The sequence below is a fragment of the Epithele typhae genome, assembly GCF_022376455.1.
Source record: "Epithele typhae strain CBS 203.58 chromosome Unknown BXZ73scaffold_8, whole genome shotgun sequence".
Lineage (NCBI taxonomy): Eukaryota > Fungi > Basidiomycota > Agaricomycetes > Polyporales > Epitheliaceae > Epithele > Epithele typhae.
This window is the reverse complement of record NW_025954199.1, coordinates 641,323-658,961: the sequence shown is the minus strand read 5'-3', so window position 1 is coordinate 658,961 and position 17,639 is coordinate 641,323. Positions and strand designations below refer to the sequence as shown.

The window sequence follows — 17,639 nt, the reverse complement described above, 5'->3', positions numbered from 1 at the left end:
CTTTCAGACATGGCATCCACTACAGGTACTTCCCTTCTTCGATTCGCACATTCACCAGTGGCTAACGCGCATGTTGTGGCTAGTCAGAACCACAGACGTCCCTACGGAGATCCTTGAGATCATCGTCGTCTATGCCTGGAACAACATCGCCCTCGTCGCGCCCGCCACACGGTGGAAGCTCTTTGTTCGACTCTCTCTCGCCAGTCGCACCCTTCGCAAGGTGGTGCAGAGGTGTGCACTTCGCAACGTCAGGGCTCTCAGCCAATCTTCCATGGATGCTACCGCCTATGCGAGCGTATACAACCAGTACTTCGGAAACGCCACCTCCCTCACGCAGAACAAAGACAACACCCGCCACCCGCTCGGCCCCACCAACCCCTCCTCCGCAGCCTTCTTCCAGCGCACCGTCGTCGAGCTCGACGTGACCTTTATCTTCAGCCGCAACTTCAGCGGCGGCGCGTGCGGCGACTGGCTCGCGGCCGTCGAGCGCGTCCACCCCTCCGCCCCCCTTCTGACCGCCGCCTGGCCGCAAAACCCCATCATCCCCCTCCCCCCGCTCACGACCGTGGAGCGTCAGGCGCGCTACCGCGCTTCCCTCGCGGCGCGGCGGCGCGAAGGCCTCAGCGGCTGGTTCGCGCACCTGCTCGCAGGCGTGCCCGACTGCGCGCGCCTGCGCGTGTCGGCCGTCGCGGGCATGCCCTTCGCCGGCGAGTTCTCGATGAGCTCGTACAAGATGGTGCTCGAGGGCCTCGCCTGGTGGCCGTCGCTCCGCCGCGTCGAGTGGTGGGTCGTGCCGCGCGTGGTGCGCTCCGCCGCGTCGCGCGGCGAAGCGGGCCTGTACTACTCTTACCCGGAGGACGAGCAGCCGGACTGGGAGCAGTGCCTCGGCGTGGTGCCGCAGGTGGCCGAGGTGTCGTTCGTCGACTTCCCGCGCTGCCTGTGCCGGCCTCTCAGGCGGGGGCGGGGCGGGAGCCGCGGGGGGAGATCGAGGGCGCACGATGAAGATTGCTTCACGCAGCACCTGCTGCTGCCGTACACAGGCCTCAAGCACCTGCGGGTGAAGAGTCCAGCGGGTGACGAAGACGATGCGGATTTGAAGCTCGCGCCCGGGGTGGTGCTAGAGTCGAGTCGACTGCCGATTGCGTCGGCTGGTCCTCAACCGCTAACACACGCTCGACCGCCGTCCCCTTCGTTATGGCCGTCGAAAATGGAAGATATACCTCTCTTCTGGGAGCCTATCCGCACGCTGCCGTCACGCGACACGCCGCAATGGGGAGTGTCCGACAACGACGCGCTGTCACGCTGGTGCATCTAGTGAGCGACCCAGATATCTCTTCTGGAGAGCTTGTCATAAACTCATAGTCCCGCAGAATTTGGGGACAATTTGGGACTGATGCCAGTAGAGCAGGAGACTCCAGACAAGACCAGAAAAAGCCTGAAGAACGGAGCATTCTGCGGTCTCTCAAGACGAATATATGTATAGACTAGTCTCCAGAATACACGTACAACGATACATGTACATTTCGGAGGAACGACTTATACCCCCTCGGGCGTGAATATCTGGAATTGCGGTTATATGTGCCCGATGCAAGCATCTTTCCGTCACTAGACAGGTCAACGGACATGACTTTGCCACCATCGTAGGAAGAGTACGCAGGAGCTGCCAGTCATCTGCGCTCCACAGTTTGACAAGGCCGTCGTAGCCGCCACTTGCCAGATACAATCCTGAGCGATACCTCCACTCCTCCTGTGCTTTGTCCTGGTCAACGGGTTTTACGTCGGCATCCTCTGTGTCGCCCATGGCGACATCTCCGGAGAAACATGGAAGAGCTTGATCCCCATAGAAGAATCGCACATCCGATACGTTGGATAAGTGAGCCGGGATGGTGTAAAGCGCCTTCAACGAGCGCATGTCCCATATTCGGATGGTATCGTCGCCTGAACCCGTGGCAATTTGATACCTGAGTGCTCAAGATGAGTCTCTGACATCGGCTAAGAAGGTTAACACTTACCCATTCGGAGAAAATGCAACGGAGTAAATTGCCTGGACATGACCATCCAGGACCATGCCGTGCGACCGGTGCGCAGGTCCCACACCCGCCCTATTGCGTCAAGGCCTCTGCATTTTGAATGAGAGGAACGCCCGCGACATGAAAGAACTCGACGTACCCTGAAGCACAGAGCGCACCATCTTGCTGAAACTCCACTGAAACCACCTCCTTTGAATGACCCTCCTGCAACAACAGCTCTTTTGACGTTGCAATGTCCCACAACCTCCATGTTGTATCGAAGCTGGCACTGGCAACGTAGTTCCCTGATGGATGGAACACCACTCGAGCCACACGGTCCGCGTGGCCCTTCAATGTTGCCAGAGGAGTTTCGCTGTGCGTCCATGTAATTGTTAGACGTGTTCGGGCCTCCTTAAGCAAGAGACCCACCTGCTGAGGGACCACAAGTTTACTGTCAGGTCTGCAGCGCCACTAGCCATGTTCACGACATTTTCGCTTTGGGATAGCGTCGCTCGAGGATGCCAAGCAAGCCCACTCACACGATCGGTGTGACCTGGAAGAGAGTCAGCGAGGTTCCATCGAGGTTCCATCGAAAAGAAGAGGAGGGCTGACCTCGGAATATTTTAGCTGGTGTACAGTCAGGCATGTTCCATATCTTGAGATTGCCTGTCCAACTAGCTGTGGCAAGAAACTTGCTGTTAGGCGAGAATCTGACCATCGAAATAGGACGGTCGTCTCCTATCTGCGATCCGAGGTTCGCTAGGCTCTGTAGGTGCTAGTCAGAGCAGTCATTGCGTACCGAAGTGTTGTTAACCCACCTTGACGTCGGCGAAAACTTTCTTTCGAATATCAATTATTCGTCCTAGAGTCATTTTGCTGTCCAACCGCTGCTGGGCGATCCGTTTTTGAGCTCTGTATGGGAACAAGGAAAGAAGAACGCAGTAAGCACCTATGTGTGGTCCCACTTATGGGAAATCCGACCTGGGGAGAGAGTACTCGGCTATGGTTCTCCTCGCCTCAAGCAACTCGAGAGAACCGGGGGAATAGAACTCTTCAACCTGGACGTCCAATCAATGTGCGATCTCGAGAAACTGATGAGCGGACAAACCTCATCCTCGCTCTCCTCCGAAGAGGACTCATCAACTTGCATTCCATCTTCTCCTCGCGCGGCATTGATTTGTGACAAGACGTAGATGAGACGATCTCTGCGGTCCGGAGGCTGCGCATAATTAAGCAGGCGCGGAGGAGGGAGTGAGAGGGTACTCACGCGCTCACTGAAGAGCGTTATGGGCTCCCCTATCTCGCGCAGTCTGGCCTTGACCTTGTTGTCATCGGTCGGGACAGCAAGGGTGCGGGCCTTCTTCTTGCGCTCTAGCTCGTCGAGGATGACTTGGTTCTCGAGGCGCGCTCTCTCCGAGCCGAGGTAGTTGCCATCGTCGATGAGCGTGTCGAAAGTGAGCTCTGACATGGTGGGAGGCCGGATGCGTCGGGGGCGCGTGAGCCGGAGGATGGGAGCGGGAGCGGGAGGCGGGCGCGGTTTGGCGTGTGTGCGCGAAGGGAGGCGTGAGTGGGCGAAGAGGAGAACTCTGGGTTGGCCCCTGTTGGCCCCTGGGTGAAAGCAGCAGACGCGCTTTGCTTTGGGCGCGCTCGTGCACGAGTGGACGTGTCGAACGCGGAGGCGCGCGCGCTCGAACCGAGCCACCGTCACTCAACGCGCAGTGCCATCTCACGTCTTCTCCCCCCCCACCATCTTGTCCCCCCCTCCCCACCCACGCGACCACCATGTCGGGCGGCGGGCCCAGCAGAATCCGCCAACGGAGACCTCCCACAGAGCCATCCCGCGGCCACACCCCAGACATTGACGAAGATGAGCAGCTTGACATCCAGAACCCGGTATGTGACACGTATGTTGCTCGCACCTCCCCGCTCATGTCCCCCTCTCCTTCAGAGAAACCGTAGCACCGTCGAGATTATCTTCGAGCACGAGCAGATAAACCTGGTCATGATCGCGCTCCTCACGACAATTGCCTTCGGTCTCCGCTTCTACAAAATCAACTACCCGGACGAGGTTGTGTACGTGCTTTCGACTGTCTACTGCATCGCGCGTATCGACGTGTTCCCCCTCCAGCTTCGACGAAGTCCACTTTGGCAAGTTTGCGTCCTACTACATTACGCACTCCTACTACTTCGACGTCCACCCTCCCTTCGCGAAGCTCCTCTTCGGACTTGCCGGTTGGTTTGTTGGATACGATGGTTCCTTTGGCTTCGAGAATATCGGGGACAGCTACACGGAGGCTCACGTCCCCTACGTTGGCATGCGCGCCCTCCCCGCAATCTTCGGCAGTATGACGGTCCCCATTGTCTACAGCATCATGAAGGAGTGTGGATACTCGACCATCATCGCCACTTTCTCAGCCTGCATTGTACTCTTCGGTAAGCCACTCGTGCGAGCTCACACGCTAGGGTTCGCAACTGAGAACACCTCTACAGACAGTGCGCATATCGCACAGGACCGCCTGATCCTCCTGGATGCCACTCTCATCTTCTTCATGACTCTTACCATGTACTGCTATATCCGCTGGCAGAAGCTGCGTTACCGGTATGTTTGCAACGAACTGCTATTGAGACCCCCCTGACGCGCGCCTAGTGACTTCTCCTTCGACTGGTGGTGCTGGATGCTTGCCTGTGGAACCTTCATGGCTTTCACTTGGGCGTCCAAGGTCAACGGGATTCTCACAGTTGTTGCGGTGGGCATTGCGGTTATCATTGACCTCTGGGATATCTTGGACATCAAGAAGGAGCATAGCATGGTGCGTACAGCCCCTTCGTTTTCTCCCGTGTTCGGCGTGTTGAGGACTGGTATGTCAGGAATACTTCTGGAGGCACTTCGCGGCTCGCTCCATTGCGTTCATTCTCGTCCCTCTGATCATCTACCTGTCTACTTTCTGGATTCATCTGGCCCTCCTGACAAACACCGGTACTGGAGATACTTTCATGAGCCCTGCCTTCCAGGAGACCCTCCGTGGCAACGAGCTGCTGCTTAACAGTCAAGGTGAGGCGCGATTCATCGGATTATATAGGTTATTAGAGCTCAGAGAACGTTTTCAGAGCTTCGCTACTTCGATACTATCACTATGAGGCACAAAGACACTCGAGTCTTCCTGCACTCTCACCCTGACAAATACCCTCTGAAGTACGACGATGGTCGTATCAGTAGTCAAGGCCAGCAAGTCACCGGTTACGGTCACGACGATTCCAACAACAACTGGCAGATTATTCCCACCAAGGCTTTGCCCGAAACTGGTCGAGGCCGTATCGTTCATCACGACGATATCATTCAACTTCTGCACGTCAACACCGATACGGTTTTGCTCACTCACGATGTCGCATCCCCTCTCATGCCAACGAATGAAGAGTTCACTACTCACGCTAAGGACGACTACTCGCGCTACAACGACACCCTTTTCCAGGTTCGCTTGGTCGACGGAGCTGAAGGCGACACGTGGAAGAGCAAGTCTGGCCACTTCCGCCTCATCCATGTCTCCACCAAGGTCGCAATGTGGACGCACCCCAAGCAGCTCCCCGATTGGGCGTACAAACAACAGGAGATCAACGGCAACAAGAATCTCAATGACAAGACGGCTATCTGGTTCGTCGACGGCATTGTCGCAGACGAAAGTGAGCACTGTCCATCAACACGTAAACTGAGGAAAGTGACTGATCTGCCATAGCCGGCGAGGATATGAAGGGTCGCACCGACGACGTACCGGCGAAGAACCCCAAGTCGATGAGCTTCATCAAAAAATTCGTTGAATTGCAGATCCTCATGTTGCAACACAACGCTGGCCTTACAGCGTCCCACCCCTACGCCAGTGGTCCTATCAACTGGCCATTCCTCATTAGCGGTATCAGTTTCTGGACCAAATCTGAGGGCCAGAAGCAGATTTACTTCGTTGGCAACCTCGTTGGTTGGTGGTCGTGTGTCATCGGCCTTTCCCTCTACACCGGGATTATGCTTGCAGACATGATCGCTCGTCGTCGCGATATTCAACCTCTGTCGGATCGTGAGTAGTAACACCCTTTCTTGCGATGCCGTGGCTAATTTGTTTGTGCAGCTGTGCGCCATCGTCTCATCAACTCGACGGGTTTCTTCGTCCTCTTCTGGGGCGTTCACTACTTCCCCTTCTTCCTGATGAGCCGTCAGCTCTTCCTGCACCACTACCTCCCCTCGCACGTCATGTCAGCCCTCGTCGCCGGCTCCGTGCTTTCGTTCGCGCTCTCCGAGACCGTGAACTATCCCATCTCCATCTGGGGACCCCGCCTGCGCACGCCCAAGGCTCGCACCTACGCAGATGTCGGCACCCGCGGCCCTATTGTCGTCGGGCTGTTCACGGTCATTCTGTTCATTATGTTCATCTACATGGCGCCGTTGACATACGGCACACCAGGGTATGTGTCTGCTCTCCTCCCATTGTCCCTAAGGCTCACATCTATAACAGGTTGGACGGACAATCCGTCAACGCCCACCGTCTGCTCTCGAGCTGGACGCTCCACTTCGCCGCGAAGGCCACCGACACCGCGTAAGCCATGTAGGGATGAAGGGGACCAGGTCCCGCGCCAGCGCGGGCGCGCGTTGCGGGTGCGGATAGGGGCGAGTACCCAATGCATGTTGGACATCTGTTCCTTGACTTCTTGAGACCACCCTTGCTGTACGTGTATAAAAGTAGGATTCCCATGGAGACCATCCGCAGCTTCCGATAAGTCACCAGGTAATTATGATCTGTAGTCGCAGTCCCCTACGACCGAAAAGACTTCAAACCACACCAAATGAAGAAACAAATGTATGATTTCTCTATCGACGAGGACGGATCATACAACACGAACACTTCCAGAATGCTAGCACTGACTACGACGACAGAGTCAGAAGTCGGCGACGGCATTGACTTCAGATATGCCAGGTCTTGTGGAAGAAACCAGCGTTAGGAAACTCCTTCTTGATACGCTGTATGAGCCACCACGCAGGGGTCGCGTAAGTGACATGGGCGGCGTTGTTGGAGCAAGACTTGACGCCATGGGAGTGGAGTTGACCAACGGCGCGGTGCTTCCCATCCCAGATGAGGGCTCCAGAGTCACCTGCACTGCAGAATGAGGGCGAGCCCTTGCTCCAGTTGTAGATGGCTAGCTCCCACGACTCGACGTTTGAATCAAAGACGACCGATTCAAGGCCCGAATACCTGCCAAAGGTAAGCCCGGTCGTTGTACCATCCTTGCCGACGATGAGACAGGGCTTGCTGTCGTTGTCCACCGTGTCGGGGTTGTCAAGGAGCTCCGGAGATGCAGCACTGTCAATTTCATACAGACGGCGGGAGGGGTATATGAAGGGTGTGGGAGTATTCTCTTGTGTGGAGAACTTTTGTGCGACGTCCTCAATAGGAACTTTGGTACCTAAATCACTCGGTTCAATGATAGATTGAGCACAAAAACGATAATCACAAACATACCTAGGTCGACGACGGTACCCTTAAACTCCTTCCTGTACTTCCCATCGAGCAGTTCGAAGGCTCCCCAGTCCTCTGTATATCCCGCGGCCTCCACGGATTCCACGTCCTCCACGTCTCCCCGGTCTCCAATGGCGCCAACGGTGAGGGCTTTGGCGATACGGAGAAACCCAATGTCGCGATCGCTGGCGTCGCTCCACCGAGTCTTCAACTCGTTGTAGAACTTTTCAAGTTCCGAGATCGACTCGGTGTCTTTCCCCATGCTGCGTTGGGCCTCCTTCAGCTCCTTCTCCTCTTCCGCATCCCTGGAGTTGATCGCCTCCAGCCGCGTAATATCGCGCTTGTGGTTGCCTATCCGGACCACACAGTGGCCGACGAGGGTCTTGACGTGGTCGAGAGACCGCTGGAACTGACGCAAGCCGGCACAGCGGACATACTTCCTGGGTGCACCGGGGCCGCCAAGCCGATAATCCTCCAGGGTGTTGATCCTGAGGACGTGAGAGCACGAGACACCCAGGACAGCGGAGGCGACCTGGTCAACGTCCTCGTGGAAATAGAGCGTGAGGCTGCCCTCGAAGTCATCCTCCTGCCTCTCCTTGGTCGTGAGCGGGATGTTGAGGGTGGAGGTGAATGGATGGCGCACATGAGCGGTGGGGTTATGGGTCGCGACATCGGACATAAAACCTGGACCGGACGCCTTGCATTAATAGCCTCCCGCCATTGGACAACAGCATCCCCAGCTCCACACTGCCTGAGAAGAGCCAGCATGGGCTGGGTGGCAATGTGGGCACGAGCGTTGTCGAAGGAGCCAGGAATAACTGATATCCAGATCACAGGAGGGCCGATCCTCTCGACACCATCTTCTCCGGAGACGACGAAACGAGCCGCATCGACGGTACCAGAGGAGACGCCATTGGCTTTGAGAATGGATGTGATGCCGCGAGCGATCTTCCTCCAGGCTTTGGTGATGGAAGTGCCGTAGACGTCCGTGACTCTCTTAGCGGGAGGCGTGGCAAAACGGCCTTGGGGTAGGCGGAAGGGGTTGGCCTTGTAATCTGAGCGATAAAGTAGGTTGGGGTGGTCGCTGTTGCCCGCAATGCCATAGTAGAAAGTGAATTTTTCGTAGGTCGACACAGCATAGGGGGCGGAGGTCGTGGGCTCGGAGGCAAGTGATGAAGCCGTCGCGTCGTTGAAGGTCCCGAAGAGGAGGAGGGTGAAGGAGAGACGCTGCTCTCCTTTCCCAGGTGCTCGGCACATTGCAATATAAACAAGCTGGGGGCTGAATTGGGAATTGATTTAGGAGAACAGAAGAGTGAAGAGATAACAATGAGACGTACGCAAGATGCTGGGCGACTCCCTCATCCAAGCCCAGGCATCTTTCGTGATAGATGACAGATCTATCAGAGGCATCGTTGGTAAGGAATAGGAGCGCGCATCGTAAGTGAATCTTACTTTCGCCTTTCAACCCTGCATCATTTAGCTCCTCATCGGTGAATAGAATTGGAGGGCCTAAGCAATGCAATTAGGATGTAGCAGACTCCAGACCATGTGGCAGCACTCACCATGAACATCCATAGCGGAGGCGAGAGGGGCGGCGAAGTGGTTGGGCGAGAAGGGGGCGGCGAAGTGGCTCGAGGCTAGAGGGACGCAACAAAGCGGTTCGAGGCGAGAGGGTGGCGATGAAGTGGTTCGAGGCTGAAGGGAAAGGGCGCGTAGAGCCTGGTTTCATAACGGCCCAAGCTTCCCAAGCCTGTGATTTTGCCCACCGCAACGAGACGTAACGCGATGACGTAGAGCCACAATCATCCGCACCGCTCCATAGCTTCCTACCCGGGAATGAAAGGGCCGGAACACAACGAGACTACGAACCGCCAGGCTCCTACCCAGCCGTCGGTTCGAGTTACGTGCCCCGACGCTGAGCGCGCCCCGCGCCTGGCGGCGCGGCAGGCGCTGTGGGCCTGGTATGTGGGATACAGGGTAGCCTGAAGGCGCGGGCATTGGAGGTTTCGCGGACGAGGATGCTGGACGTTGAATTGATGGGCCAAACCGGTGTTTCGGGCTTGACTCGCAAGGCGGCGCCGTTTTTTTCATGTGGTCTTGCATGTAACCGAGCACGCAGTGACCGGCGTGGCATGGTAATAGGTCATGGGTCAGTGCCCTCTATATATGGACGTTAACGGTTTCAATGAGCGCATTTCAAGTGAGATGAACGTGCAGTCATTGAGGGGGCGGATGTGGGATGTGAGGGAAGGAGCAAGAATTGAACTAGTCCTAAGATGCATATGAGCTGGCCGGTGATGAACATGTGTCAGAAACGCAGCTTACCAGCGAGCCAGGTCCTAGTTAGATGTCCCCAGAAGCCGCATTGGCACGCACCACCGCCCTGTTCCGCCTGGATGGCCGCTTGCATCGCCGTGCCGAAGTCGTAGTCCACCAGCTGGATATTTTGGGCATCGACGTAGGCGGCCTCCGCGTCGTTGACCTCGGTGGGGTATGTGTCGATAATTGCGCCGCAACCGCATATGCGCTGGAGAGCGGGGGTTAGCTCGGAGACCAGCCCATGGTGATGCTGCGCGAGCAGGGGAGTGTCTGCACAGACGTCGTGAAGGTGGTGCTACAGGGGGGATGACCACGTTTGTGCTGCGGGCAGCGATTTTCGAGTTCTGAAAGGACATGTCGAACAGCCCGCTGTTGCTCGAGTAGTGCGTGGAGACGAAACTCGGCGTGGTTTATGCTTCGGTGCTTGGGCGGCCACCTTGCCGCGGAGGCGGAGAAGGTTCCGTATGAGAGCGTGGGCCTGGCGGGAAAACCTTTCGTATTAGATATGTACATACTACCTTTGGCCGTCGCTCAATATGTATGTGCGGGGTGTTAGGATGCAAATGTGTGTCTGCAAGAAAACCGCGGGCCGAAGTCGACAGACGCACGTGAAGATCGGCCCACCAATGCCAAAATCAGCGCTAATCCACGCGCACTTACCCCCGACCCCGACCGCACCGCACCCTGGGTCTTCGAGTTTCAAGCCTCATCTTCATCCAACTCGGCCACGTCCACAGCTACATATTCGTCATACCTCCTTTTCCAGCACTCCGACCTCGTTCATTGCCACATCCAGCGACGTCTCATAGTTGGACACTCGGTCTCATCTACACTGACAGCTCAACCGGAGCGGGACGGGTGGGATGCAAGGTCTAGATGTGCAGAGGAATATTGCGGTATGTGTATTATTTCTTATACACCTTCTCTGCGTGTATTCACAGTGGGACAGTTCCTTTGGAATGGCACAACGTCCTCTCCGCCTCACGCACCAGGGATGAGAAGTATATACGTCCTGACCTCGCCCAACATGGACTATGTGCCCGACCCGCCTGTCGGCACCCTCGATGTTCAGGCCTATCCCGATGGACGGGTACGGACTCGCTGATCCCATTCAATGGCCCCAACTAAGCACTCCAGACTTCGATTACATGTGCGCCATCCGGCGGTCGGTTCCCCGCAATCATCGTCTCCTCTGTCTGGTGGACGCCCATCAGAGACGTCGACTTCGCACTAATCCTTGGCTCGCTCTTCAAGTGTCTGGGTTTTCTCCATGCGTCCTCCATACACGCTCTCAGTGTGTCAGTCGACGAACGAGATATCGGTACATCCTCTCAAGAAGGAGCGGAGACTCTTCTGGCTCGAGATCGCGATGCGCCATGCTCGCGATCGACTACGAACGTTCCCCTGCACGTTTTCTGACACGCTCATCCAAGTCCGGGCGACCCGGCGTTATTGGCTCATGGCACGGACTTTCCTCGACTATCACGATGCGTATCTACCCCTTCAAGACACCTATACCCGGAACACGCACACTACGTTGATGGGGGCTTTCTCCAGCGATCCCGGGGTAGTCCAGCGACTCTATGATGCTGGAATTCCCGTCAGTACATGCGATCCGACACATCCATCCTTCCGACCATTAACATCCACGCTGTGGTCGAGCTCACACCACCGCCGGTCAATCTCGTAGTAGACCATCCAGTCGAATATGCCCTGTACCACGGTATCGCTGGCCCCAACCACCTCCACGCTACGGCCCGCGGTGGTCACACGTACGAAGACGTTTCCCGTGCGCCCCTCCTTGCGGTGAACGCCCATTCGGGGTATTCTCCTCCGGAAACCCAACGGGCCTACAAAAAAGGCACCGTGAACCTGGGCCCCTCGTCCGACCTCCTCAGTGCTTGGGGCTCTAAAACCGGCCCCACGCGAACTACCAAAATGAAGGCTGGGAAGCGAATGGGAAGCCCAGTAAGTTCTACCCCAATATCTGGTTACCGTATCACTCAGAGCCGTCATCTATCCTCGGCGCTGATAAATTCCAAGATACATTCACGAGCGCATGCCCTGTCGACCACGGACCTCTCTCAGCAAGCTCCACGACGTGCCTGGGGGTACTGGATACCCGAGCCCGCGATGCTGCTGCGCGCCACGACGGAGGAGAGAAGGGGAGAGCACCTCATCAACTGGCTTCGATCCGTCCCTCGTGGCTCTACTTCCTCCGAGCCCCCCATCCTCCGCATCCTCCATCCCAACGACCTGATGGCGGAACATCCTGTTTGGGTCAACTGGGCGTCTAAGCCCGACTGAGAACACCCGCAACGCGCAACGGCAAGCGAGATCCTCGAGGTCTTCGGGATGTCTTTAACTCCTCCGACACGATTCGACCTCCTCGGAAGATGTGCGCTGGTTCGGCTACGATCTCACGTACATCAAGACACACCTCCGCTCCCTCCTCATCTGGGGATGTGCGAACTCGGCTTCCGATGCGATTGCTCGCTCTAGATCAGTTATACGGCCCATCTGGGAGGGAATCACGATGAAGAAGAACGGATGAGCTCCTATCGCGCGTTTTTGGCGGGTCAATCTATACCGTCCCAGAGCTGCCACGTGAACATCCCCGTCTCACCCATCCGGTTCCACGATGGCGAGCATCTGCTATGGAAGCGCTGCGCCGTGTCGTCTCGCGTTGGCCGCACTGCCCCGACCATATTCGCAGCCAGTTCGGTCGCGCCATGCGAGAAGACGAAATCCTTGCTATTGAGAAGGACATGGCGTCGTTCTACGTCAACACTTTCTTCCGCGAGTCTGGCGCGCCCCCGTGCTCCCTCGAACTGCGCCTTTGATCCTCTCATAGCATACTTTGTTTCATATAGTACTGTAGTGATAATAACGTTAATGCGTTGAGAGAATTTTGGCTGCATACCATGTGCATGGCTGCCTCACTAGCACACGTGGAGTTAGCAACCAAGACGTGTCCAAGCTAGGAATAGGTAGCGTATAACCGGAGCTTGCTCGTGGTGGGCTACAAGATCTAGCTTGCCTCGTGATACCTCTTGTGATACGTGATAACCTGACATGGCTCTACTGAGTCTAAGTGCACAACCAAGTGGTGGCACGACCTAACTACAGCCAGCTAACCCTTGGAGGCTAGTTCTGGATAAGTACGGAAAGGTTCAAGCTAGGCGGGCGAGTCCTCTAACCTCAACTAAACAGGTACTGTCCTCCAACGCCGTTCACGCAGTGAATAGAAGGAATAAAATACCACCCGCCGCTGCAGGGCCTGCCGCGCCACCTGAGGCGCGGGGCACGCTCAGCCTCGGGGGCACGTAACTCGAACCAACGGCTGGGTAGGAGCCTGCGAAGCCGCCGCACCGCCAACGGCTAAAGCGTCGCCCGAGCGAAGTTCCCGCATAGATCGTACATTGGAACATTTGTCAGGAGCCAAGCCTCCGCAGATATGCGGTGGCATGCCAACTTGCTTTCTCTTGGTCGAAGGTTTGGGCTACTTAATCTTGAGCCCTCGGTGGCTCCATCCTGTGTATACCTATTCGAAGAATTCGAATCCGTCCACCTAAGAGTTCGAAGGCATTCGAAGTGAATCAGACGATGACCATTACTCGCCAGTCACGATGACATGGACGATACGTAGGTAAGCCGGGCAAACTTCCATGCTGTCAGTACAAATACATCGAGCCTCTGCGCTCGCCAATACCTATGATACAGTAGCGGAACTCGTAAAAGCAGGTAAAGATCAAACGGGAAGATAGACGCGAGAAGGCGGAACCTCGAGCCCCAAAGCTGTGACTCAGTTCCACGGCCGCTGCTGAGGGTCCCCGCCCCAGCCGCCGCCGTTCCCGCTCGGATTGCGGTTCCGCGGGCCCGCGGGCGGCGGGCCACCCCGCCCCCTCGACCCCTTCTGCCACTGCCCGCGTCCGCGCTCGCCGCCACGGCCCCGTCGGCCGCGGCCGCGCGGGAAGCCGCCGTCGTACGGGCGGTCGTAGCCGTAGTCGGGCGGAGGGCCGGTGCCCCCGCCGTTGTGCACGTTGTAGCCGTCTGGGCCGTACGGCTGCTGCTGCTGCTGCTGCTGCCCGTACGCGGGGTACTGGTGCTGGGGCTGCTGGTGTTGCTGGCCCCACTGGCCGGGGTGTTGCTGATGCGGATACTGGTGCTGGTGCTGGTGCGGGAGCTCGGGAGCGTGCGGCTGCATGCCCGGCAGCGCGCCGATCGAGGGCGGGAGCGCGGACGGGGCGGCCTTGGCGAGCGACGCGAGCATGTGCTGGACCTGCTCGGAGGTGAGCGACGCGATCTCTGAGGCGAGGTTAGCGCCCGTGGGAGGCGGAGCGAGAGGGTGCACACCGGGTGCCGGGGGCTGCTCGAGGTGCGGGGGACTGTGGGAGTGCGATGAGTGGGAAGACTGGGAGTGTGAGTGCGACTGGGACTGGGAGAGGGGAGGGATCGGGGGGAGCGTGGAAGGGAGGGAGAGGAGGCCTAGCTGCTGAAGACGGGCGAAGTCGATGTTGGGTATGGAGGGCACGGCGGTTTCAGGCGGTGTGTGGGTCTGAGGAGGAGGCGGAGACTGGTGTAAAGGCTGAGCCTCTGGCAGAGGCTCCGGCAAAGGCAAAGGTTGAGGTTGCGGCTGCGGCTGCGGCTGTGGAGGAGGCGCAACAAGTTTGCCCTTGGTGAGAACCCAGATGCCGATGAGGTAGTCTACAGTCCGTTCGCCGGGCAGCCGCAGACGATCGAGAAGCTCCATATACTCTGGGATCGGTTCTGTCGCCAGCAGGGGGATGATATAGAGTTCGCGGCCGGGTGCGCTCGACTTTGGGTTGTGTCCCCAAGGGAAGACAAGGCCATGCCGTCTGTCAATATGGGTCAGTAATGAATTACGTGGGCAAAGGAATACCTCTCACCCTTTCGAAAGCAGATGATCTCTGAGTGCATAGAAGCCCGCAGGGTCTGATCCAGGAGCGGACGAGAAAGCGACCGCGACGAGCTCCTTCGACGGGTTCAGGCGGACCTGCTTGAGATATTGAGCAGACCTCTCAATCATGACGCGTCCATCAATTCTCAACTCCTTCGCAGGAAAGAGCATGGACCACAGCGATGAATCGCCCGACAGAATACGGCCACCCGTTGGACGGGCTATGACGGTGGCGTCTTGATGAATCTCCGAATCCAAGGGCATAGAAATCTGTAGAAGCACATCAGCCCTGCTTTGCCTCATGTAAAAACACAACACGACTTACCGCACCCTCCCACACGGCGGTTTGTGCATCGAACGCGACGCGTTTTTCCTCCGGCGTCAGCTCCTTCGGTGGTTGTTCCTGTTCCTTCTCGTTGCCGAGGAACATGTCAAAGTCTTGGTCCGCTGCTTCCTCGCCCCCGCCTTCCAGCACGGTCTCCACCCTCTCGTCCACCTCCATCCTTTCGTCCTCCTTCACCTGCTGCTCCTTCGCCCCGCCCTCGGTCGGGGTCCAAAGCGCGTTCAGATCGAAGCCCGGCTGCGTGCCCTTGGCCACGAACGGCGACAGCTGCGCGGTCCGCACGCCCAGGGGCTTGCCAGCCTCCAGCGGAGCGTGCGCCTGCGACGACCCCGGCGCGCCCTGCGACCCGAGCGGCGGTGCGTCCTCCGCGACGGACGTCGGGAGCGCCTCCGAGACGGGCGTCATCGCCACCTCGCCCGACGCGTCCTCGTCGATGTTGATCAGGTCCGCAAGGTTGAGCTCGTGCTCGCCGGCGGCGGGTCCCGCGCCGTGGCCCCCGCCAAAGTCGGACGCGGACGGCACGAACAGCGGCCGCGCGTGCGCGTGCGCGGGCACGGGCGGGGGCGCGCCCCACTCCGCCGGCGCGGTGGCCGACGTCGGCGTGTTGGGCACGACGGGGCTCTCGGGCGGGGCGGAGCCCTGGCTCTGGGCGCGCTGGGCCTGCAGCCGGAGCCGCTCGCGCTTCTCGCGCTCGATGCGCTCCTCCTCCTCGTCTTCGCGCTCGCGCTCGACCTCGCGCCGGCCGGCGCCGGTGACGTCCTCGATGTCCTGGAGGCCCTTGTGCGTGATCTTGGCGCGGGGGACGACGCTCTTCTTGAGGATCGAGTGCGCGAGCGCCTCCTGCTCGAGCTTCTTGATCGACTGCTTCTCTTCCTCCGACGCGAGGTCCGTCGAGGACATCGTCGCCAGGACCTTCGGCGTGAGTCGCGAAGCCGCGATCCGCACATGGAGCACGACGCGGTCGGCCTTGCCGAGGTTGAACGTGAGCATCCGGAAGCGTTCCCTGCGACACGGAACGTCAGTCGGTCTCGGGCCTGTGTGCTGGACGAGCCACTCACTTGTACTTGCCCGCGACGGTCAGCTTCCCGCTCTTGTCGGGCTCCGAGTAGAGCTCGTACATGCACTGCTCGAGCTCCACGCCGAACTGCTGCGCCTTTGCCGTCAACGCCGCCTTCTCCTCCTCGCTGAGCTCCTCCCGCGTCTTCTGCGGCCGCAGCAGCGAGCTCGGGACCTCCTCCTCTTCCGGCGCGGCTTCGAAGAACGGGTACTTGCTGAAGATCTCGCAGAAGAGCTCCTGCAGCTTCGAGAGGCAGTACTTGCGCGCCGGGTCCTCCCCCGCGACCGACTCCGAGCGGGGCCGTTTGGGCGGAGGCAACGCCTGCGCCGACATCGACGTCTTGCGCTTCCCCTGCGTCGCGGTGCCGCTGCTGCTGGGTGCCGGTGCCGGCGACTCCTGCTTCGCGGCGGCGGACCTCGCGCTCGCCGTGCGCGTCCGCCGCGGGCTCGTCGCGCGGGGTGGGCCCTCGTTGGGCTCGTGCCCTTTTGCGGACGCATCGGGGGCGTGCTCGGCATGGGCTGCGCTGGGGGCTGTTTCCACGCCCTCGTCGTGCGCCGGCTCTTCCTCCATCTTGGCTGCCGCACGGCGGCGTTTTGCTTGCCCTTCGCCACGGAGGCTCGTGTCATGCGCCGGTCTTCGTGCACCTCTTGCGCAGGGTCCGGGCCCTCCCATTCTTCTGCAAACGAGCGTTCAGCACCTGCACCACCAAGAACACCGAGAAGGAAAGCATGCAAGGAGAAAAAAACGAACGAAACAACAGAACTGCATGCCCCAGCGTCCAACGCGTCCCACGTTCTCCCAACCATCCACCCAGCCGCCGTCACGCCTGACTCGCCGTCGTTCCGCGCGCTCGTGCCCAAACGCCGTATCCGGATGTGCCTCCGCTCCGTAGAACGTCCCAGTACACCCCACAACCACCGCAACTACACCCGCCCCTCACAGCGTTCACTCGACCGCAGCCCGCAACGATGGCTTGCATTCATTATCGACGGTCGTGCGCACGTGGAGGGACTACGGCTACTAGCTCTACCCATTCGTGCGGCATCCAACAGCACCAGTCGTTGCATTATCGCGCCAATGTATCGCAAAAGCCACTGTCGAGTGACGTTCGAGGGACGGTAGGACGGGGGCCAGGTGTGCGACAGAGGGACATAGTACTACAATGATATTGCAGCGGAGTACATAGTAGGCGGAGCAGCAAGGTCGTGCGAGCAAGGGGTGGAGGTCAAGGCGCAGAGAAGAGGTGAACACTCACTGATCGTCCGGGCACCGGTCTTTTCGTGGCACGAAGGGCACACGAACAGTTCTGAAGGCGAAGGTGAGGGGCGTTAGCTTGCGTGACATGAATCATGGAATCGACTTACGGACATCCTCCGCGTCTCTTTCGCTCAAAGCCACACATTTGAAGTGAAACCTGCCACACCGTCGTTAGCACTGGAGACGAGGCGATGAAGCTTACGCACCAATCCTTGCATTTGGAGCAGTGGATCAT

At 58.5% G+C, this 17,639-nt stretch overlaps 5 protein-coding genes across 5 annotated transcripts; 2 read left to right on the top strand and 3 right to left on the bottom strand.

The window, feature by feature from the left end:
• Nucleotides 1-582: 582 nt before the first annotated feature.
• On the bottom strand, nucleotides 583-3,477 carry BXZ73DRAFT_88586 (U4/U6 snRNP-specific spliceosomal protein; the record flags this gene model as incomplete). The annotated part of the gene is made up of 11 exons (XM_048025009.1): nucleotides 583-835; nucleotides 1,543-1,627; nucleotides 1,654-1,961; nucleotides 2,066-2,119; nucleotides 2,170-2,382; nucleotides 2,439-2,562; nucleotides 2,622-2,775; nucleotides 2,828-2,921; nucleotides 2,991-3,067; nucleotides 3,118-3,228; nucleotides 3,277-3,477. The coding sequence occupies 11 exons, from the start codon at nucleotides 3,475-3,477 to the stop codon at nucleotides 583-585; spliced, it is 1,674 nt and encodes a 557-aa protein (XP_047880758.1).
• A 314-nt stretch (nucleotides 3,478-3,791) lies between these two features.
• On the top strand, nucleotides 3,792-6,593 carry BXZ73DRAFT_88585 (glycosyltransferase family 39 protein; the record flags this gene model as incomplete). Its single annotated transcript, XM_048025008.1, has 10 exons — nucleotides 3,792-3,902; nucleotides 3,958-4,082; nucleotides 4,138-4,442; nucleotides 4,500-4,608; nucleotides 4,657-4,819; nucleotides 4,878-5,061; nucleotides 5,118-5,687; nucleotides 5,741-6,073; nucleotides 6,125-6,458; nucleotides 6,509-6,593. The coding sequence occupies 10 exons, from the start codon at nucleotides 3,792-3,794 to the stop codon at nucleotides 6,591-6,593; spliced, it is 2,319 nt and encodes a 772-aa protein (XP_047880757.1).
• A 361-nt stretch (nucleotides 6,594-6,954) lies between these two features.
• Nucleotides 6,955-8,764, bottom strand: BXZ73DRAFT_88584 (uncharacterized protein; the record flags this gene model as incomplete). The annotated part of the gene is made up of 4 exons (XM_048025007.1): nucleotides 6,955-7,454; nucleotides 7,511-7,916; nucleotides 7,941-8,204; nucleotides 8,234-8,764. 4 exons carry the CDS (start codon nucleotides 8,762-8,764, stop codon nucleotides 6,955-6,957), a joined length of 1,701 nt encoding a protein of 566 aa, XP_047880756.1.
• A 2,089-nt stretch (nucleotides 8,765-10,853) lies between these two features.
• On the top strand, nucleotides 10,854-12,133 carry BXZ73DRAFT_75426 (uncharacterized protein; the record flags this gene model as incomplete). Its single annotated transcript, XM_048022209.1, has 4 exons — nucleotides 10,854-10,916; nucleotides 11,130-11,393; nucleotides 11,432-11,794; nucleotides 11,915-12,133. The coding sequence occupies 4 exons, from the start codon at nucleotides 10,854-10,856 to the stop codon at nucleotides 12,131-12,133; spliced, it is 909 nt and encodes a 302-aa protein (XP_047880755.1).
• Nucleotides 12,134-13,631: 1,498 nt separating this feature from the next.
• BXZ73DRAFT_75425 (uncharacterized protein) lies at nucleotides 13,632-17,639 on the bottom strand (the record flags this gene model as incomplete). Its single annotated transcript, XM_048022208.1, has 7 exons — nucleotides 13,632-14,685; nucleotides 14,737-15,017; nucleotides 15,073-16,093; nucleotides 16,149-16,749; nucleotides 17,403-17,453; nucleotides 17,512-17,561; nucleotides 17,611-17,639. 7 exons carry the CDS (start codon nucleotides 17,637-17,639, stop codon nucleotides 13,632-13,634), a joined length of 3,087 nt encoding a protein of 1,028 aa, XP_047880754.1.